Here is a 21740-nt window from a genome sequence, read left to right as displayed (position 1 = left end):
CTGTCAAGTACAGTCAGGCAGTTTAAATGTGGCTGGATGACTTGAGGTGTGTTGGAAGTATAAAATACATACAGGGTTTAGAAGACTTAGTATGAAAAAAATGCAGAAAAAACCATTAGTAATTTTTTGATATTGAAGTGTCTTCCATTTCATCTTGTTCTCCACAAGGTTCAGAGTTGCACATGTGACACCATGATACCATTTTTCTTCCCAGCTACTTCAGTGCCCTTATCCTGGTGGAAGGCATGGATATTGAATCCTTGCATAAGTGTGCTTTAGATGACAGAAGGGAACTGCACCAGTTTGCCCAGGATGGGCTTATTTGTCAGGTAAACTTGGAATGGCTTCCTTTCTCTTTTTAAACAATTCATAGTTAGGAGTATGTGTTTCACCACTCAGCTAGACTGCCATGTAAAATTTTTCTTGTGGTGGAATTTAAGATTCTACAGTGTTAAGTTAATTGGAAGAAATCTCAGATTTCAGTTTTCTGCACATTGGTCGTAGTCGAGTCTGTGAGAATGAATAGAGTCACTCAGAGAGTTGGCACCAGGACAGAAGAGGCCCAAGGACGGACCGCTGGGGATTGTCTTTGTTTACGGACCTTGTGCAAGAAGAGCAAAGGGGAAACATATTCAGATGGCATGGTGGTTAGAGAGACAGTGGGGAAAGAGCAGAGAAAGTTCAAGAAGGATTGGGAAATTTTCTAAAGGAAATTCCGTTTGAACATGTATTTTATAATGTTACATTAAGATTACTTAAAATTAGAAGAAAAAAATTGTGGGGAAAGGGAAGAGTAATGGAGGAGTTTATTAGTGAGGTGTGATGGGGGTTGGGGAAGAGTAGACGTATCAGAGTGGGACAAGGGGCTACTGTGGGCAAATGGAGGACATTTGCTCTCACCCTTTCTTTTCAGTGACACAGGTTTTGTTTTTTAGTTTGGTGGTTTTTTGTTTTTTGTTTTTAATCAGGATATGGACCGTTTGATGTTGACTTTCGGGGACATTCCACATCACGCCCCAGTGCTTTTGGCCTGGGCTCTCCTCCGCCACACCCTGCATCCAGAAGAGACAAGCAGTGTTGTCCGGAAGATAGGTGGCACAGCCATCCAGCTGAACGTATTTCAGTACCTGACCCGACTGCTCCGCTCACTGGCCAGCGGGGGCAATGACGTGAGGCTCGGGCTGTTGGTGTTGGAGCATGAGAGAGCCGGAGAGCAGGGCAGAAGCCTGGGAATGAATCATGAGAGTAGTCATGAGAATTGTAATAGTGACGTGGATGATGATGACAGTTGTTTCTAACTTTGTAGCTCATGTAGTATGAGTAGACACTGTTATCAGCGCTTTCTGCGCATTCTTGTGCTTCATCCTTACAGCACTTTGCGCTAGGAATTGTTATCCTATTTTACATATTAGGAGATTGAGACGTAGGGAGATGTAATTTGCCCTCGAATTACTGGCGGAATAATACTGCCAGGCAGTGGGAGGTGCAGTCTGAACCCTTGGCCTGTACTGTGCCACCACAGTAATCTGGAGGACAGCTTTGACCACCCTGACTGGAGAAATCTTTTTTGGGAGCTTACTTATTCAGCCATAGAGGGATAAATTAGCCATTCTCTTGAGTCTCGTGTTGGGGTTTAATTTCAGAGGCACTGTTGACTGAGTTTGTTTTGACATGCAAGCAGGAAACCTCCGCCAGCAGGCCCTGCTGGCTGCCACTGGGTCATTTATCATGGTGACCATGCAGACAGCTGCGTCGTTTGTGTCAGCACATAGAGACTCTTGATCCTTTCTCTGGACTGGTTCTGCTTGTCTTCCCCATGAAAACTAGTCATTTTGAAAATGGTGCCCTTTTGATTTTATTCTTGGGAATGTGGTGATATTTTTGGTTCCTGCTTTCTCAAGGGAGAAATCCCTTATCTTCCTGATCTTGGGACTAAATTAAGAAAATTACAAAGCCTTGGATGCCCTTCCCATTTGTCTACAGAGACTGTATTAATGTGTAGGATTATCCTAAACCTGGGGACAGAGTTTTGTTCTTCAAATTAGTTACTGACTCCTTTGCCCATACAGTGTACCACCAGCACCGCAGGCATGTGTGTCTACGGACTCCTTTCTTTCGTTCTGACCTCGCTGGAGCTGCACACACTGGGCAATCAGCAGGTCAGTATCTGGCTTTGGTGAGACTGTCTACACTGCCTGGCTTTGCAGTCATATCCCTAAGATATCCCTTTGGACCCGTTATCACACACACCCACATACCCCAGGTATTAATTTGTTTATTGCTGTTTCTTTTCATTTATTGTATTATACAAAATACATATTAATGACAAAAAAATCAGAAAGTGCTGATAAAAAGAAAAAAAAATGTAATCGCACCACACAGGCCAAGCTCTTAATATTTTTGTGTTCCCTTTCATATATATATATTAAAAATACAATGATTCTTCTCTAAAACAGAATCACAATGTATATACTGTTTTTGTTTTTTTTTTTTAAAGATTGTATTTATTTATTTGACAGAAATTACAAGTAGGCAGAGAGGCAGGCAGAGAGAGAGGAAGGGAAGCAGGCCCCCCGCCGAGTAGAAAGCCCAGATGTGGGACTCGATCCCAGGACCCTGAGGTCAAGACCTGAGCCGAAGGCAGCAGCTTAACCCACTGAGCCACCCAGGTGCCCCTATATACTATTTTTTAATCTCATTTTGGGATAGAGCACTGTCCCAAACATCAGTGGGTGTAATAAATATCCTTCTGTAATATTTTAAAAATGTGAAACATTTCAAACTTATATCAAAGAAGACAAAATTATGTAACAAGCTCTTAAATGGTCCTCTATCACCAGCTTCCAGATTATCAACTGAGAGCAAATGTTGGTGCTCTTTCTGTCCTATGACTATTGTGACTATTTTGAAGCAAACCCCTGACATCATTTAGTTTCATCTATGAATATTCGATGAACCAGAAGAGGAGCTAATAAAACTTTACAACCATTAGCACATCTAAACAAATACTATCTTCAAATAACAAGTCAGGATTTAAATTTCTAATTATCTAATAAATGTTGTAAGTTTGTTATAAGTTTGTTTTGATCAGGATCTACATAGATAGGGTCCGTACATTATTGGTCGATAACTGTCGAGTTTTGATCTGCATCCACGCTTTGCACTGCGGTGGACATAAGCTGTATCATTGTCTAGATGATGGTTGTCTAGATCCATTAGTTCCTCAGGAGTCACAGAATGACACTATTCTGTTTCCTTTCTTGTTTGTTGGTTCGAACGTTGCTATAGAAGTTTGTTTCATGGTATATACAAATATTAGATTATGTTGTACACCTACCATCAATGTAACGTATGTCAGTTATACTTAAAAAAAATCTTGCTCTCATTAGCTATTAGGTATCTGATACTCTGGTATAGAATACTGTACATGCTTGTTTTCCTATATTTACTAGTTTTCCCTACCGTCCTGCAGAGGTGGTTAACACTCTAGTAAGGTCTTTAAATTTTTACATGTCATTGTGAACTCCTGGGTATAAATAAACATGTTAGCTATGGTGTGTTTTTTTTTTTTTTTTAAGATTTTATTTATTTGACACACATAAATCACAAGTAGGCAGAGAGGCAGGCAGAGATAGAAAGGGAAGCAGGCTCCCCACCGAGCAGAGAGCCCAATGCTGGGCTCGATCCCAGGACCCTGGGATCATGACCTGAGCCGAAGGCAGAGGCTTTAACCCACTGAGCCACCCAGGTGCCCCATTAGCTGTGTTTTAATCCACTGCAGTTACTATTCCTATGTTCAGACCCCCCAACCTTTGGCCAGTAAGAACTTTTTGATGAGCTTCTGGATGTGTCTGAAACAAAGCTTCTGCGCTTTGATAGCTCCGTTGTTTCTGGTATGACCCACCATCATGGGGTTATCTTACAGGATTCTGGCCCCAGACCTGGGATATGCTGTTTCTCCAAGGAACCCTGGTTCTTTGCAGCAGAAAGTGCTGTTTGAGGAGTTCTTTATAACTGAGTCGTTATATTCATTTTTAATGACTTGTTTTGGAAATTGAAGAAATTGGTGAAGTTGATAAAAATAAAAATTTCTTACCATTATTAAAGAAATTGGTGTGAACCAGAAAACTCAATTTCCAAAGCTCTAGGGGCACAGAGTAAGCTTTGCATCCTTTGCCAAAATTCTAGTGGTCATATTTGGACCTCATCATTTATCTGGAGGGTCGGTATTAACATATCTGGGCTGCTAGAGTCCTTGTAGTTGGGTTGTTTAAAAAAAAAATCATTCCCAGCGTATGCCAAGCACCGTACTAGGTGCTGAGGATTAAAAAACTTAAAAAGGCATTATTCTTGTCCTCTAGGAGAGCAGTTTAGCCGAGCCTGATAATACTTCACATTTACATGGCATCTTAAAATTTATAGTCCACCTCTCCATTTGTTACCTCATTTAGTCCTTACAACAGTACTATGAAGCGATAACATTATCACCATTTTATAGGTAAAGATTTTGAAGTTCAGAGAGGTTAATTTGCCAAACTGCATATAACAGATATAACATACACCCTAGACAGAGTATAATTTTACTTTTTTTTTTTTTAAGATTTTATTTATTTATTTGACAGAGATCACAAGTAGGCAGAGAGGCAGGCAGAGAGAGAGGAGGAAGCAGGCTCCCTGCTGAGCAGAGAGCCCGATGTGGGGCTTGATCCCAGGACCCTGAGATCATGACCTGAGCTGAAGGCAGAGGCTTAACCCACTGAGCCACCGAGCGCCCCTATAATCTTACTTTTAAAATCTACGGTTCTTTCTGACATAGTATGTGAAAGTATTGTTGGTATTTTTATTTGAATAGAATGCAGTAAAAAAAAAAAAATAGTGGTTCAAAGAGGGAAAATAAGCTATTTTCTTCCCCCTCCCCCAACAGGATGTAATTGATACAGCATGTGAAGTCCTGGCAGACCCTTCTCTTCCAGAACTATTCTGGGGAACAGTAAGTGTGTCAGAGGGAATTATGCTAAGATACTCTTGTAGTGAAAGAATTTATCAAGCACTTACTTTGTGATAGGTCTGATATTAAGCATTTATGTCTTTTCACATTAATCTTTAGAAAAATGTATGAAGTAAATAGAATTATTGTCATCACCATTTCACATATGAGGAAAGGTGATGCTCAGAGATGTGGAGTGACTTGCCCAAGGTCACACAGCTAGACAAACAGGATCAGGAAGCAGTTTCAGCTGACTGAATCCGTAGCCTGTATTATTAACTAGCATATTCGCTAGCCGACCTACCGAGTCTTTGTTCATATTGACGGGCTCAAGCATCAGTGTTACTGTGACTCTTGAACATGGTATTGGGAGATTGTGACTCTGAGTAGTCAGAGTATTGTAACTGGTTAGATAGGAATTTGGCTTTAGAGAGAACACTTTCTCACCAGTCCTCAGGGTTAGCATTGACAGCAGCCTGAATCCCCAGGGTCCAGCTGATGAGTAAATCTATTCTCCTTTGTACTGTGGCCTGTATGTCTTATCTTCTTCCTGAGTTGCTATCCGGCCTCAAGCTGTTCCTGGGAGAAGGTGGCGTGAAACAATGTATAGATTGAGGATCTGTTGCTTTTGTGTGGTAGCCAAATGCTGGTATGTGTTTGGTGCTTTTCACTTTATTGGAAACACGTCATGCGGAGGTGAATGCTGTTGTCTTCCTATAGGGAGGATGGCCAGAAGAGGTCACCCGAGGCAGTGATGTTCTCTTTTCAGGTCCTGATAGCCATTTTCAGTGGAAATATGGAAGTCTTAAATTGTTAAAAAGGAATGATGTCTGCCTAAAGGAAATGATTGGTTTTAGGCTTTCTTATGATTGCTGGGCAGTTCAGAGATCTATAATTCGTGGATTATGTGGTCAGTGACTTCTCTCCTTCTACGATAGGAGCCAACCTCCGGGCTTGGGATCATTCTGGACAGTGTCTGTGGGATGTTCCCCCATCTCCTCTCCCCACTTCTGCAATTGCTACGAGCCCTCGTATCAGGGAAGTCCACTGCCAAAAAGGTAGGTGGTTCGGTTAGATGCCTGAATTCAGAGTGTGGGAGGTATGTTTGTGGGTGCCACTGCCACAGCAAGAATTAGTCTGAAGTTGAATGAACACTGCCAGAGGTAGTGTCTCAAGTCTATAAAATTTAAAGTACCTATTGTAGATGCTGTGGGAGAGGACAAAATATAAAGTTCCTTACTATCTCATTGGCAGAGACTAACAGTAAACACAAAAAGGGAGTAACTAATAAAGCCACACAGTCAGCGTCATTTGAGTAGTGAAGACCCACCATTCAGGAGAGTCAGCTGTCTGTGAGTGAGGGCTCCTTGAGCTCAGCGTTAGAGGATGGTGAGGGCTGGCAAGGAGTGCGGAGGCGGGTTCAAGAATTAGGGAGTCCCCACGTGCATGGTCTGGCTAAAGGGCAGAGACGTGGACATGGGACCCCTTGCATGTCCCCCAGGTAAACGTGTAGGTGTGTTTTTTTCTGCATGTTGGCAGGTGTATAGTTTCTTGGATAAGATGTCTTTCTACAATGAACTTTATAAGCACAAGCCCCATGATGTGATCTCCCACGAAGATGGAACTCTCTGGCGGAGGCAAACGTCCAAACTCCTTTATCCTCTTGGTAAGATGGAGAGACCTTGGTTCAGTAGCTCTTTTCCTTGGCCTCTCTTGAGGCTTTGTCTTTGCTGCTTCAACTTTTTCATGCAAGCTGCCTTTAAAGCAGTTCTTCTCTCACTATGCTTGTTGATAACTGAGTGCATTTATCCCTTTTTTACGTCATTGGATTGTTTTATTTCAAAAATAATGCATGTTCGTTGTAATGAGAGACATGGCACCAGTCTATACCTCACTGAGTTTGCCTCTTGGGACTTAGCTGTTGGGTAGTAGGTGCTGAGAGTTGGTGTGTCCTTTTACATACTGTGTATGCTCTTCTAGACTCATTCTGCAAGCTGCTTTCCTTATATACAGATCTGACCCATTCTTTTTAGTAACTACAGAATTATTCTGGATATTCCAGAGTCTTGTATCTTTTTCATTCTAAAGGACATGTAGGCCATGTCAGGTTTCTGCCACTACACACAGTGCTGCCTCGGGTACGTGTCCCTCACACACTGGTGCCTTTATTTTTAGTACATAGCGTCCCCACAGTGGGGTTGTTGGGTAAAAGGGCGTATTTAAAAACAATTTTAAATTGTTTTTAAACTGGTCCATCAGTGTTAGCTACTAGCAAGAGAGTGTGTACATCTCTGTGTGACTAAATACTGGTGTCTGGTGTAGGAGGCACTTTTTCCTATTGTATCCCCAGATATTAGACTCATTTCCTTTCCTCTCTCCCACAGGGGGCCAGACCAACCTTCGCATACCTCAGGGCACCGTGGGCCAAGTAGTGCTGGACGACAGGGCTTACCTGGTACGCTGGGAGTACTCCTACAGCAGCTGGACCCTCTTCACGTGCGAGATCGAAATGCTGCTGCACGTCGTTTCCACTGCAGGTCAGGTCCGCGGAGGGAGACATGACTGTGGGGACGGAAAATGGCTGTGCTTAGATTCAGAGGACAGAGACTCTCAAGATAAAATTGAAAACCATCCAGACTGGGATGAGTGTAGTGTTTTTCTGGGTCTCAGAGACTATTCCATGTTCTTGAAGGAATTGTTTGCTTTCTTTCCCCACAGATGTAATCCAGCACTGCCAGCGAGTCAGACCCATCATCGATCTGGTGCATAAGGTCATCAGCACGGATCTGTCCATAGCAGACTGTCTGTTGCCCATCACGTCCCGCATCTACATGCTGCTGCAGCGGTAAGCCTCTATCTGGTCGCACACCTGCTGGGTTAGCATCCATACTTGTTCCTCTGTGGGAAGCCCTGGTCTGATACTGTCCCCATCTGAGGGCCTTTCTGTGTTTCTGTCTTTGCTGAGAGGAGGGACTTGGGCAGAGAGAAATGGAAAATGTTTATGGAGGAACAAGTTGTGTTATTCACTTTACCGAGTAGAGTACGCTGTTCTCCAGGCTAACGACAGTGATCTCCCCACCAGTGGATGTCATTGCTTCTTGTGTCAATTGCTTGACTGTTTTGGCTGCCCGGAACCCAGCAAAGGTGAGAGATGCCAAGGCTTCCTAAGAGCCAAAAAAGGGTGCACCTGGTGGCTACCTGAAGACACGTGGACATTGGGCTCTTCTTTTCCCTTGTCAGGTGTGGACTGATCTTCGTCACACAGGCTTTTTACCATTCGTGGCGCACCAGGTCTCCAGCATGAGTCAGATGATTAGGTGAGCCAGGTCTTCTTCATTGGGCAGCGTGTACTCCCTGGGAGCGCCATACACGTTTCAAGTCCAGGCTAGCTTCATTCCTTTTCAAGAAACTTCGCTGGAAGTTTCTGGATATATTTCTCATCCAGTGGCAACCCCCCTAGGTGTGTGGGAGTTAACTCTCCCACCTGAAGAATCTGGAAATGACTAGATCCGGAGACTTGGCTTCCCTTTCTTAGGCCATAGTCACTCTGTACCTTTCCTTGTTTCGTGGTTGCTGGAGCTCACCTGCTGGGCAGTTATTAATACACAGGCTCCATTTTCCTATCTGAGCATTCTCTCCTTGCCTGCTCTTAACTTAGAAGACAAAAGGATGTTTTTTGGATGTTTACTTGATTTCTTGAGGTTGTACATCACTAAAACACCTTCTTAATGTTCACTCTGGGTAGGAAGTAGCTGAAATTTGATGAATTCTTTTGTGGAGATTTCCTGTTGGAGGCCCAAGCCATCTACGTAATAACAAGAGTGCTCTGTGATTAGTTTCTGGAAACCCTGAGATTGCCCCACCCTGATTCCCCTGCCTCTATTCTCTCTCAGTGCGGAGGGGATGAATGCCGGAGGGTATGGAAACCTCCTGATGAACAGTGAGCAGCCCCAGGGCGAGTACGCGGTCACAATTGCCTTTCTGCGCTTGATCACCACTCTTGTCAAGGTAAGAGTGAGTCAGTTGGAATCATCCGAGAAAGTCTCTCCTGCTGTGGTCCTCAGGTCTTCAGGCCCATCAGTTGTCCTGAGGTTACGGCATTAACAGTTTCTATGTATTGACTCTGTACCCATTCTGTGATGGGCACTTTTCCTGAGTTAATTTATGTAATGTAACCCTCGGAGGCAGGTGATATGATGGGGTGACTGTCAAGCTGTTTTCACTGGAGCCCGGGGTGGTACGCACGTTTTCTGTCACGCCTCCGTATACACGTACGTGTGTGTGGAACCCCGAGGCAGAGGGTCACAATTCAGCACTACTCTGACGACGCAAAAGGCATTTGGATATTTTCTCATAAGCTGGTTCCGCAATCCATTAATGGATTCCAGCTCAGTTTAAAAAATAGATGTTGCAGTCTGATGGAAGTCAACATTTCAGGTTGACTTTTTGCCTGCTCCATCAGCCTCGGGCGGGTAAAGAACTTTTTACAACCTCTGTGAAATAGGAGTCGTTGAATGGTCTCTACTCCACAGAGTTGTGGAGAGGGCCGCATGCGAGAAGCGCTCGGCCCACTTCCTGCCTGTGAGGGTCAGTGAACAGGTGCTTACAGAGGTAGAAAGAGCCCTTTGTAGAGATAGGGATGAAGATCTGTTTATGCAGAAGTGAAGAATCCCCATTTACAGGTGAGGAAGCTGATGTTACCGAGTAACATTGGACAAAGAATTGTGAGTAGTAGAGCTCCTTTCTGGTATTCTAGGGGCAGAGGATGTGGCTGGCATCGTGACCATGAAACCGGCATTCCTTGTCCCTGACGGTCCCATATCCTTCATGTTTATGGTACCTCTCCCCTGCACCAATTTAACCTTCCTCCGTCCCCTTCACATAGCTGCCTTTTGGGACATGGTGACGTTGTTTTGTTAGTCTTTTTCTCTGTGTCAGAGAAACCCACAGCTTGGACCCCGTTGAATCCTAATGTTTGCCAGGGTTTGCCAAGATTTCTTGTGGACCTGTGGGTTTCGAGTTCAATTTCTGATAGCTAAAACCCTTCCTTAAATGGCAGAAGTCCTCACAGTATGGTTTCTTGTAGGGGCAGCTGGGCAGTACCCAGAGCCAAGGGCTGGTGCCCTGCGTCATGTTTGTGCTGAAGGAGATGCTTCCCGGCTATCACAAGTGGCGTTACAACTCCCACGGTGTGAGAGAACAGATCGGTAAGGAAGGCGGTGTGTCCAGGGAAGACCAAGCAACTCCAGGCTCCCTGGAGATCTTGTCTTCCCCTTTCTCGGGATGCGGGTTAGCACAGAATGCCACAGCATTCCTGTGTCTTTTCTGGAGTCTAGGTTGCCTAATCCTGGAGCTGATTCATGCGATCCTGAACTTGTGCCATGAGGCCGACTTACATGGCAGGTATAAGGGGGAGGTGACTGCTTGAGCTGGCTGTGCCCAGATGCCACCACTCCTCATGGGAAGACAGGGCCTTCTGTGCGGAGCCCCCTTGTTCTTCCAGAGAACTCCCCTTGCTTGAGCCCAGAGCTCGGTACTCTTGAGGTTCTGATTTGCTATCCACTGGAGGGCATCCTTTCTACCTGTGAGTCGAGAAGAGAAGTGAAGGGGAAATGAGCTTGTCCCCAGTGAGACTGCACACGTGGGCATGCACACACACACACACACACAAATTGTTTTTTATGATCCTTACAAAAGTAACACGTGTTCATTGTGAAGTAGAAAGCGCCCTTCCTGAACCTACCTCTGGGAGATTACTACGAAGTTAGTATGTTTTCTGCTACGTGATTTCCTCTGCTTATACTGACTGCTCTGGAATTTCATTTCCGTGCCACTTCATACAGACCTGTCTCGTTTGAGTGGCTCCGTGCAGTCTCTTCTGTGGATTAATAATTACTCATTTCAGTAAATCTGTCCATTAATTGATAAGACAGTAAGATAGCTTTACAGGGTAGTTTCTAAGATCAAATCTTTTTTTTTTTTTTTTTTTTTTAATTTTTTAGGACTTTTATTCAAGAGAGAGAAGCACTCATGTTTGTGTACAAGTTGGGGGGGTGGTGAGGGCAGAGGAAGAGGGAAAAGCAGACTCCCCACTGAGCAGGGAGCCCTACATAGAGCTCGATCCCAGGAGCCCGAGATTATGACCCGAGCTGAAGGCAAACTTTTTTTTTTTTAAGATTTTATTTATTTATTTGACAGACAGAGATCACAATTGGCAGAGAGGCAGGCAGAGAGAGAGGAGGAAGCAGGGTCCCCGCTGAGCAGAGAGCCCGATGCAGGGCTTGATCCCAGGACCCTGGGATCACGACCTGAGCCTAAGGCAGAGGCTTTAACCCACTGAGCCACCCAGGCGGCCCTAAGAGCAAGTCTGTTTAAGCAGAGTGATCAGAGTGTGTTCATCTGGCAGAGAGCTGCTTTGTATTACTGATGTCCCCTTGGTTCGGTTTGGACAGTGCTCTTCCCTTCCAGTCATAAACTTGGTGGCTCCCTGGTAACTTGGAACGTGTCTGTCTTGCAGTCACAGCCCCAGCCTGCAGTCTCTCTGCATTTGCAGCCTGGCCTACACAGAAGCTGGGCAGACGGTCATCAATATCATGGGCGTCGGGGTGGACACCATCGACATGGTGATGGCTGCTCAGCCCCGCAGGTAGGGCTCCCAGCCCCCTTCCCCGTTTGTCTTTACTGAGCCTGCGTGTTCTAAGAATTCCAGTGTAAGCTAATGTGTGGTAGCTTTTTAAGACAGTCTTGTTTCCCCTAGGACGTAGACTTTATGTACCCTGGTGGCTGCTGTGTAGACTGGCACACAGCGAAGGGAGCTGATTGCTCCTCCTCGCTCCTAGCTTGGACTGGGGCCTCTAACAGAAGCTGTTGACCTCTGGGATTATTGTTGGAATCTAATTCATGAGAGCACATATGTTGTGAATGAAGTCATGTTGTCTGAATCAACTTTGGTTTCCATTTGGCACCCTAGCGATGGGGCAGAGGGCCAGGGGCAGGGCCAGCTGCTGATCAAGACAGTGAAACTGGCATTCTCCGTCACCAACAATGTTATTCGGCTGAAACCGCCTTCTAATGTGGTGTCCCCCCTGGAGCAGGCTCTCACACAGCATGGTATGTATCGCTCTTTGACCAGCAGGGCTTCTGCCCACAAGGGCATACTTCAGGCTGTGTTGTTGGAGACCAGCAGTATTTTCTCACTAATTCCTGGAGAGAATTTGGGAATGAGCACCAGCTCCCATCCTGGACTTAGAAACAAGAGGGTGGGAACGTCCTTTGCTTCTGCCTCCTGTTGATGACAGAATAATAGTTAAGGACCCGTGTTCACAGTCAGGCTGCCTGACTTCAGATTTTGGCTCTAATCAGCCGTGTTACCTTGGCTTATTATTAAGCAGCTCTGCCTCAGCTTTCTCGTCAATAAAATTAGGATAATAGTAGTGCCTACTTTATAAGATTATAGTGGAGGTAAGATTGCTCCTTGTCAGTCATGGAGAGAAGTTGGTCGTACCTGGTAAATATTGACGGTTTGACTCTCTGGTCTTACACTATTCATTTAATCCCTCCGGGACTGTGTTTCCTCATTTTTAAGTAGGTGGTTAGGTACTGTCTAAGATGTATTCTACTTGTATCATTTTGGGATTTGGTAATATGTGCATTTCAGTGTAGTTTTTCAGTGTGATATATTTTTCTAACCTGGTAAGAGACTACCTGTTTTTTTTCAAAATGTCTTACAGCCCCTTTCTGTTCTTAATGAATTGGATTGGGGTGTTTACCTCCAAATCTTGGGTATCCCCTTGGCTACTAAAAAAAAAGAACGGATGGTTCCCTGGATTTTCTCTGGCCTTCCCAGGACTTGAGGCCAGTAACTTCCCTTGTGTGTGAGCCTTTGTGACCAACAGCCTCTCTTAGGGTCTTGACTCGGCACACTTGCTGTCTAACCTATTTCCTGTGCTGCTTCAGGTGCCCATGGGAACAACCTCATTGCTGTTCTTGCCAAGTACATCTACCACAAACACGATCCTGCTTTACCGCGTCTGGCCATCCAGCTGCTGAAACGTCTGGCCACAGTAGGTTCCCACTCAATCAGCTAAAGCCCCAGAAAGCTCACTTGGTGTTTGAGACCGCTCCTGCCTTCTTTCAAGGGAAACACCTAACTTGGACTTTTCTGACTTTGAAAGATTTTGTTTATCTATTTGAGACAGTGAGGTCACCCACGTGTGCATGAGCTGGGGGTGGGGAACCTGATGTGCAGAGGGAGAGGGAAAATTTCAAACAGACTCCATGCCCAGCATGGAGCCCAATGAGAGGCTCAATCCCATGCCCCTGAGATCATGACCTGAGCCAAAATCAAGAGCTGAGCACTCAACTGACTGAGCCACCCAGGCGCCCCAAGACTTCTCTGACTTTTAAAGTGACGCGTCATACACACAGCACACATATTGTGTTGCCATACACACCACACATAAATGTTGTTCTATGATGGTATTTTTTTCCTGATTACAAAAGACAGACTTATTTTAAAATAATGAAACCTTAACCTATAAACGTAACATAGAAAATTAAGGTGCACTTGATCCCTTTGTTCCACGAATCCCTAGGAGCAGATTGGTATTCATTGGTCTGATTTCTTTTTTTCCCTTAAGAGAGGAGAGAGAGGGGGGCGCCTGGGTGGCTTGGTGGGTTGGGCCGCTGCCTTCGGCTCGGTCATGATCTCAGAGTCCCGCATCGGGCTCTCTGCTCAGCGGGGAGTCTGCTTCCCTTCCTCTCTTTCCGCCTGCCTCTCTGCCTACTTGTGATCTCTCTCTGTCGAATAAATAAATAAAATCTTTAAAAAAAAAAGAGAGAGAGAGAGAGGGAGAAGAGGCAGAGAGAGAATCTTAAGCAGGTTTCATGCCCAAGTGGGGACCCCAATGCAGGGTTCAGTCTCATAACCCTGACCTGAGCCGAAACCAAGAGTCAAGTTGCTCAACTGACTGAGCCACCCTGGCAGAGTTCTTTTTATCTGTGTTTAAAGGACGTTTGGTGTGTTCTTTTATTCTTTGCAAAAGTAGAAGGGCCCCATTCATGCTGTTGTATGCCTAGCTTTCTTCATGGAACACCAGATCTTGCGGTCTTTCCGTGTGGGCACATTTAGGCTGCTTCATTGTCTCTGATGCTTGCGTGGCATGCCCCAGCATGGATGCACCCTAACTGATTGGGGCTGTTTTTTTGTCTTTCACTATTACAGGCAGTGCTGCAGGACTTTTATCCCTAGAGTTCCATTAACTTCTGTTTTCAGTTCCTTAAAATTAGGTATTAGTGAACATTTTAACTTTTTTAGGTATTTCTGAATTATCTTCCAAAAAGGATGGTAACAGTTTATGCCTTTTTTTTTTTTTAAACCTAATCTCCACACCCATCATGGGGCTTGAACTCACCGCACCAAGATCAGGAGTCTCACACTCCACCTGCTGAGCCAGCCTGGTGCTCCAACAGTTTGTACTAATGCTAAGTCCTGTATCCCTGCCACAATGGCCCCATGAGTTTTTTCAATCTTTGCTAATTGAATAGGCAAATTGGTATCATCTCATTTTTATACCTTGCATATTTTTTTTTTTAAAGATTTTATTTATTTATTTGACAGAGAGAGATTACAAGTAGGCAGAGAGGCAGGCAGAGAGAGACAGAGGAGGAAGCAGGCTCCTCGCTGAGCAGAGAGCCCGATGCGGGACTCGATCCCAGGACCCTGGGATCATGACCTGAGCCGAAGGCAGCGGCTTAACCCACTGAGCCACCCAGGCGCCCCTACCTTGCATATTTTTAACCATGAGAGAGGTCATGCATATTTTTATGTTGATTACTTTTTCTTCCATGAATTGGTGGGCCTTTTTTTTTTTTAAGATTTTTTTTTTTTTTTTTTTAATTTATTTGCCAGAGAGAGAGAGAGAGAGCGCGCGAGCACAGGCAGGCAGAGTGGTAGCAGAGGCAGAGGGAGAAGCAGGCTCCCCGCCGAGCAAGGAACCTGATGTGGGACTCGATCCCAGGACGCTGGGATCATGACCCGAGCCAAAGGCAGCCGCTTAACCAACTGAGCCACCCAGGCATCCCAATTGGTGGGCCTTTTGTACTGTAGTTTGACGCAACGTCCCTTCTAACCTAGAGCTATACATCTGGGTGTTTCCCTTTCCACACATTTTCTACAAGTTCTCCAGTACGTTTTGCAGGAGCCCGTGGAGGTTTTTCTGAATGTAGAGCCCTACGTTTGTGTGTTTGGTGTCTGCCAGGTGGCCCCGATGTCCGTATACGCCTGCCTGGGCAACGATGCAGCTGCCATTCGAGATGCCTTCCTGACCCGGCTGCAGAGCAAGATTGAGGACATGCGCATCAAAGTCATGATTCTGGAGTTCCTCACGGTTGCGGTAGAGACTCAGCCAGGCCTCATTGAACTGTTTCTGAACCTGGAGGTGAAGGATGGCAGTGACGGCTCCAAGGTGAGCCGGTGCCTGGGAGGAAGCTGGGGGAGGGGGTGGGTGCGCTGCTGGGTGGCGGCTGAGGGGCTGAACTGTGGCTTGGCCCTCTTGCAGGAATTCAGCCTTGGCGCATGGAGCTGCCTCCACGCGGTGCTGGATCTGATTGATTCCCAGCAGCAGGACCGCTACTGGTGTCCGCCCCTGCTGCATCGGGCAGCCATTGCCTTCCTGCACGCCCTGTGGCAGGACCGGCGGGACAGTGCCATGCTGGTCCTCAGAACCAAGTGAGTCTGACTCTGGGAGGGATTGCCTTCCAAGGCTTATGTCTGCAAAATGGGAATAACAGTGGTTTATACTTTTGAGGTTTGTTGCGACAGCTCACTTGGCAGACGCATAGTCTGTGCTCAGAGCCTGGTTTGGTGTGCGGGAGCCTGACTCGGCGCCGTTCTCTGCTGCTGCCGCTGCCAGCAGGTGTCCTGTTCACCCGAAGGCAGAGATGGGGTTGTCTTAGGGCACCTTCCTTTTCCTGCCTTGTATGTTCTTCCCTTTTGCTAACCCCGTCACAATCCCTTGTTCTTGGTACCAGTAGCTGCAGATGAGAGTGGTTTCCTTGGGCCCTTGAACTGAATGAAACCCCTGTTCTCCAGGACCCTATTTGCAGAAAGGAAAGGGACGTTCAGAAGGCCGACCACAGGGGTCCCATGGCCTTATTCCCTCCCCACTCTGTGGGACTGAGGAAAATGTATGGTGGCACAAATCACGAGAGTTTTTATTTACTTTTATGTATGTATTTATTTATTTGAAAGGTTTTATTTATTTCATAGAGAGAGAGACAGCAAGAGAGGGAACACAAGCAGGGGAGTGGGAGAGGGAGAAGCAGGCTCCCCACTGAGCAGGAAGCCTGATGCGGGGCTTGATCCCAGGACGCTTGGATCATGACCTGAGCTGAAGGCAGATGCTTAATGACTGAGCCACCCAGGTGCCCCATGAGAATTTTTATTGGTCAACTCTAGAATATACATACAATTGTGTTTTTAACAGGAAAACATAATTTTTATCTTTGGAACCTGTTTCATTTATGTAGGAGCAGCTGACCCATGAAACACATGTTAGGACTGAGACGGGTACAGGGTACAGTATGGACAAGGAACCAGCTGGGGCGGGGGACAGAACTTCAGGAAGGCTTGCGTCAGAGAAAGTAAGATTTCCAAATGTGTTTTCTTTTCAGACCCAAGTTTTGGGAGAATTTAACCAGTCCGCTGTTTGGAACGCTTTCTCCTCCCTCAGAAACCTCTGAGGTAAGCCAGGGTGAAGAGTGGGACGGGGCGGAGAGTCCGCGGGAGGGCAGGCTGGGCGGCGAGACTGCGGGCTAGGAAACGATACATCCCCTCGGTAAGCAACGGGAGTGTTTTCTTCACTGGAGGCTTCTTTCTCAGAGACGTGCTTGCTTCCTCTCCCTTTGCCATCTGCTGGGAAGGAACGTGGCATGCCCGGCCCTGCGGTGATGGCTCCGTCCGTGGTCTTCTCCACTTGCTTGGAGACCCCGCAGACCTGCCATCGTGGGTGCCGTTCACATCTGATAGAGATTGGGCTTCCTTGTTTCCCAAGTGTCAGGTCCCTGTTCTGTTCCATTGAAGGGGACACCAGGGCAGGGGTTCTCCTCATGATTGGTGTCTAATCATCTGCTCTTCACTCCACAGCCCAGTGTCCTGGAAACCTGTGCCCTCATCATGAAGATAATTTGCTTGGAGATATACTATGTAGTTAAGTGAGTCCTTTCCCCTTTCAAGATTTTAATTTAAGGTTTGGGTGAGGGGTTGCGCAGTGGCCTGCCATGGGGGGCATGGCTTTTTGAGCCAAGGCAGAGGAGAGAGCTGGTTTGGAGCCATTGGTAGAGGGCCGCTGAGTTGTGTCCCTGGCTAGTCTATTGATGGCATTTATGATTGTCAGAGAGAGTTATTGTGAAGCAAACTCCATGTGCCTGGGATTTTATGGAGGAGGAATCCTGGAAAAGGCCTCAACCTAATCCATTATGTTGAGCACGAAGTAGGAGCCCCACACAGTGGAGGTGACTGGAGCCGTCTGCCTTTAAGCCCAAGTGAGGTTGCTTTCTCTGCCTCGACAAGGGTCTGTGCCCATCACATTTCCGTCCGCTTTCAACGCCTAACTGTAGGTTTCATTTTTTCTTGACACCTAGGGGCTCATTAGATCAGTCATTAAAAGATACGCTTAAGAAATTTTCCAGCGAGAAGCGCTTTGCCTACTGGTCGGGATACGTCAAGTCACTGGCGGCTCACACAGCTGACACGGAGGGCAGCGGCTGCACCTCCCTGGTGGAGTATCAGATGCTGGTCTCCGCCTGGAGAATGCTGCTCATCATTGCCACCAGCCACGTAAGAGCCTCTCGGAGTGGTTTTTGCCTGGGTATCCTAGCAACCGTGTGCCAGGATGCCTGACAGAGACAGCCCCCGGGGATGAAGGATGAACCAGGGATCTTCCCTGAGAGCTGAAACGTAACAGTTGTGGGCCCGCAGACCGGGCCTTCTGTAGGCTCTTCAGGGTGTTGGAGACAACTAGGGACCTGGAAGAAAAAGAGAAGTGTTTTAAAATCTCTTGCAACACTCATAAAAGCCTCCGGGAGCTGCCATTGAGGCCCTGGATGGGTCTCAGGGGCTCCCTTCCTGCATCTGCTTCTCCTGCACGTGTCGCGTCACCTGTTCGGGTGTGTGCCCTGAGCTGGGTAAATATTCGTGGACTGGTCAGCAGGCAGCTGGGACAGCTGCTGCAGCACCCTCTCTAAGGAGCAGTTTGTTTTCATTACTTCTAGAAACTGCATTTCTTGGTCTCAGAAAAGAACAGAGACATTGTCTATGTTCTGTGTCTGTGAGTTGGTTTTTAGAGAGTTGGTTTTTAGAGAGAGAGCTAGCTTTTGAGAAGAGTCTGTGTTTTTTCTTTGTGCATGCGTGTGTGTGTGTGTGTGTGTGTGTGTGTGTGTGTGGTTTCACCTGGTCGTGTTGTGCAGTGGGGACTTAGTGTTGAACTGTTCTTCTCTGGGGAATCCAGATAGATATCTTGACTTCATGAATAATTTGGGCTTGATGCATGTCCCTTGTTCCAAGCATACTCTTAACCTTACATCTTCCCTGAGTGACTTGTTCCCTGTGCCAGACTGCCCATGACCTGGGGACATTGCTGTGTCACTGTGGTTGCAGCCCCAGAGATTGCAGACACAGCAGAGGGCAAGGCGGTCTTTGGGGAATGCTCGAGTCCGACGTGGGGAGCCTGTATGTCACCTGCCTTAAGGCCCTAGCTGGACAGCAGCTCTTTTTTTTTTTTTTTTTTTTTTTTTAATTGAAGCGTAAGTGACAAATAATATTGTGTTAGGTTCAAGCGGACATCAGAATGATTCAGTATTTTTATACACCATGAAATGATTCCCACAATAAGTCCAGTGATCATCATTACCACCAGAAGTTGTGAGTTTTCTTACCTGTGTTCCCAGGCAGTACAGGATAGGCAACAGGTCCTGAACTGTAGCTCCAAAAATCCTGCCACCCTCTTTCTTCTTAGGAGAACAGTCTGATTTAGTCTAGGATATGGACCATCCCCTTACTCATTTAACAGATATTAATGGATTGGTCACCATGTGTCAGGCATCCAGGGATACAGCAGTGAAGAAGGCAGATAAGGTTTTTGATCTAGGGGAGAGTGGCCCACGAGGGAGGCAAATTGTAAACTAATTCCCAAAGAAATCTGTGTTGAGGTTGTGACACGAAGAAGCAGATCATCAGGATGCTAGGGTTGTGAGCACTGGAGCAGGAAAGGAGCCGTGAGAGAGTCCCTCTCCAAGGAGGCCATGTCCAGTCCGAGACCTGAATGTACAAAGGCGCTCTCCAGGCAGAGAGCACGTGGGGAGTAGTCGTCTCGGCAGATGGTACCACATGTGCAAGGGGCCTGAGCGGAAAAGAGCCTGGTGTGCTGTGTTCAAGTGGCAGGAGGGGGTCGGGGGGCTGAAAGGGGGCAAGCACAAGCGGCAGTGCTACCAGAATCCTCTGGACCAGATTCCCAGGGGCCTCTTGGCCTCTTGTATTTCCAGAGCACTGGGAAGGGAGCCTTTGAAGGGTCTGAGCAGAAGACATTGTCAGGAGGAGGAGGAGGCGAAGCTGACCCGGTTTTGACCACATCTCAGGGTTGACAGACAGCAGGGAGACAATTAATTAGGAAGACTGTCACTTAACAGTGACTAATTGCCTGATGGAAGACCCTACGTTTCCTGGCTCCTAGAGTCTGGAATATTTTCCCCAGTGCCCTGTTTCTCCTGTTCCTTTGTAGGCGGAGGTCATGCACCTGACAGACTCAGCGGTACGCCGCCAGCTCTTTCTTGACGTGCTCGATGGGACCAAAGCCTTAGTAAGTGTGTCTGGGAGATTCCACATTTCTTCCAGGGAAAAGGTGTCAGCTTGCAGGAAGCCCAACTTCTGACGCATCTGCTGTCCGCCCCCCCCCACCCCCAGCTCCTGGTCCCGGCCTCCGTGAACTGCCTCCGCCTGGGCTCCATGCTGTGCACCCTGCTGCTCATCCTCCTCCGGCAGTGGAAGAGGTGAGCCCTGCCCGCTCCTCTCCACTGAGCCTTCACTTTCCCGAGGGGGAGAACATGGGTGTGGAACGGGCTCGCTTCCCATCGCCGGGAATGGGACTGACCTAGCAAGCAGATGGGGGCAAGGCAGGGGGCCCGGTGTGCCTCCTGAGATGAAGCGGGGGCATTTTGTGGTCTCATGTGGGGTGTGTTGTTCTACCCTCTCCGCCCCTTACTGTTTTTAGAGAGTTAGGGTCTGTGGATGAAATCCTTGGGCCCTTGACGGAGATTCTAGAAGGAGTGCTACAGGCAGACCAACAGCTCATGGAGAAGACCAAGGCCAAGGTGTTCTCCGCGTTCATCACAGTGTTGCAGATGAAGGAGATGAGAGGTGAGGGGCAGCGGAGTGGGGACAGCGGGCTTCCCACCCCACTGGCAGCTGGCCTGGTGGGGCTTCGTCCGGTTTTGAGCCAGATGTTTCTGCTGTGTGGTTTGAGCTGACAGTCTTAGAACACATGTCAAGAAAATTTTGGGGGGGATCCCTGGGTGGCTCAGTCAGTTAAGTGTTTGCCTTTCACTCGAGTTATGCTCCTGGGGTCCTGGAATCGAGTCCTGTATCAGGCTCCCTGCTCAGCGGGGAGTCTGCTTCTCCTCTCCCTCTGCTGCTCCCCCTGCTTGTGCACTCTCTCTCTCGAAATAAACAAAATCTATAGAAAAAAAAATTCTTGGGGTGTCTGGGTGGCCCAGTGGGTTGGGCCTCTGCCTTCAGCTCGGGTCATGATCTTGGGGTCCTGAGATCGAGCCCTGCGTCAGGCACTCTGCTCGGCGGGGAGCCTGCTTCCCCCACTCTCTCTGCCTGCTGCTCTGCCTCCTTGTGATCTCTCTGTGTCAAATCAATAAATAAAGTCTTTAAAAAATAAAAAATTCTTCCTCTCCCATCTTATCCCCCCAGCCCTGGCAGATTCCCTCCTCTCAGCACTGTACCTTCTCTCTGCCCATCTGGGGAGGGAACGTTTGGTGTTCCCTGAGAGTTGACGTGAGCATGACCGTGTCCCTCCCTGCCTGTGCTCTGCAGTGAGTGACGTCCCCCAGTACTCCCAGCTGGTGCTAAACGTCTGTGAGACCCTCCAAGAAGAGGTGATTGCGCTCTTTGACCAGACCCGCCATAGTCTGGCATCAGGCGGTGCCACAGAGGACAAGGACAGCATGGAGACTGATGACTGCTCGCGGCCGCGACACAAGGACCAGCGTGACGGGGTGAGGGAGCGCCCTGGGGAGTAGTGTGTCCTGCCCTCGCACATCCAGCAAGTATAAACTGCCTGCTTGGTGCCAGGCCCTGGGGCGGTTAGTGAACGAGACATGTAGTCACTGCCCTTGGAGTTCGCAGCCTGGTGGAGGACATTGACAAAGCAGATCCGACTTGGAGACGTGGGGATTCAATCATGGCGAGTCCGCACGGAAGAAATGCCAGGAGAACCCACACCTTGGGGTTCTCACCTAACCTAGGGACTCAGCGAGAAACCACCCTTTCAGCCATGACTTAAAGCGTTGGTAGAGCCAGGCAGGCACGGGAGCAGGGAGGATTTGGGAGCGAGAACAGGCCTGGTGAGCCGTGGTCTGAGTCTCCTGGTGCCCGGAGGAGAGGCTGGGGTGAAGCTGGAGTGTGGGGGGCGGGATGGTCAGCGGCTTTAGCAGCATCTTTAATCTGGATTCCAAGTGAACGAGGAAAGGA

The 21740-nt window shown here is 47.5% G+C and overlaps 1 protein-coding gene across 1 annotated transcript in view; it reads left to right on the top strand.

The window, feature by feature from the left end:
* NUP188 (nucleoporin 188) overlaps positions 1-21740 on the top strand; it is a 49665-nt gene that overhangs the window by 23145 nt on the left and 4780 nt on the right. Inside the window, exons 10-34 of the mRNA XM_059143389.1 lie at positions 215-329; positions 969-1169; positions 2070-2159; positions 4925-4990; positions 5926-6045; positions 6527-6653; positions 7372-7524; positions 7706-7832; positions 8044-8131; positions 8228-8304; positions 8881-8995; positions 10074-10194; positions 10324-10390; positions 11505-11633; positions 11958-12097; positions 12944-13050; positions 15247-15453; positions 15547-15716; positions 16661-16730; positions 17133-17200; positions 17630-17825; positions 19765-19842; positions 19947-20032; positions 20254-20399; positions 21084-21265. Of these exons, the coding sequence (XP_058999372.1) occupies positions 215-329; positions 969-1169; positions 2070-2159; positions 4925-4990; positions 5926-6045; positions 6527-6653; positions 7372-7524; positions 7706-7832; positions 8044-8131; positions 8228-8304; positions 8881-8995; positions 10074-10194; positions 10324-10390; positions 11505-11633; positions 11958-12097; positions 12944-13050; positions 15247-15453; positions 15547-15716; positions 16661-16730; positions 17133-17200; positions 17630-17825; positions 19765-19842; positions 19947-20032; positions 20254-20399; positions 21084-21265 (3046 nt within the window). The remainder of the gene's footprint in view (positions 1-214; positions 330-968; positions 1170-2069; positions 2160-4924; positions 4991-5925; positions 6046-6526; positions 6654-7371; positions 7525-7705; positions 7833-8043; positions 8132-8227; positions 8305-8880; positions 8996-10073; positions 10195-10323; positions 10391-11504; positions 11634-11957; positions 12098-12943; positions 13051-15246; positions 15454-15546; positions 15717-16660; positions 16731-17132; positions 17201-17629; positions 17826-19764; positions 19843-19946; positions 20033-20253; positions 20400-21083; positions 21266-21740) is intronic.

Source organism: Mustela lutreola, chromosome 12 (assembly GCF_030435805.1).
Source record: "Mustela lutreola isolate mMusLut2 chromosome 12, mMusLut2.pri, whole genome shotgun sequence".
Classification (NCBI taxonomy): domain Eukaryota; kingdom Metazoa; phylum Chordata; class Mammalia; order Carnivora; family Mustelidae; genus Mustela; species Mustela lutreola.
The sequence above is the reverse complement of the archived record's forward strand: the minus strand, read 5'-3'. Positions and strand labels throughout refer to the sequence as shown.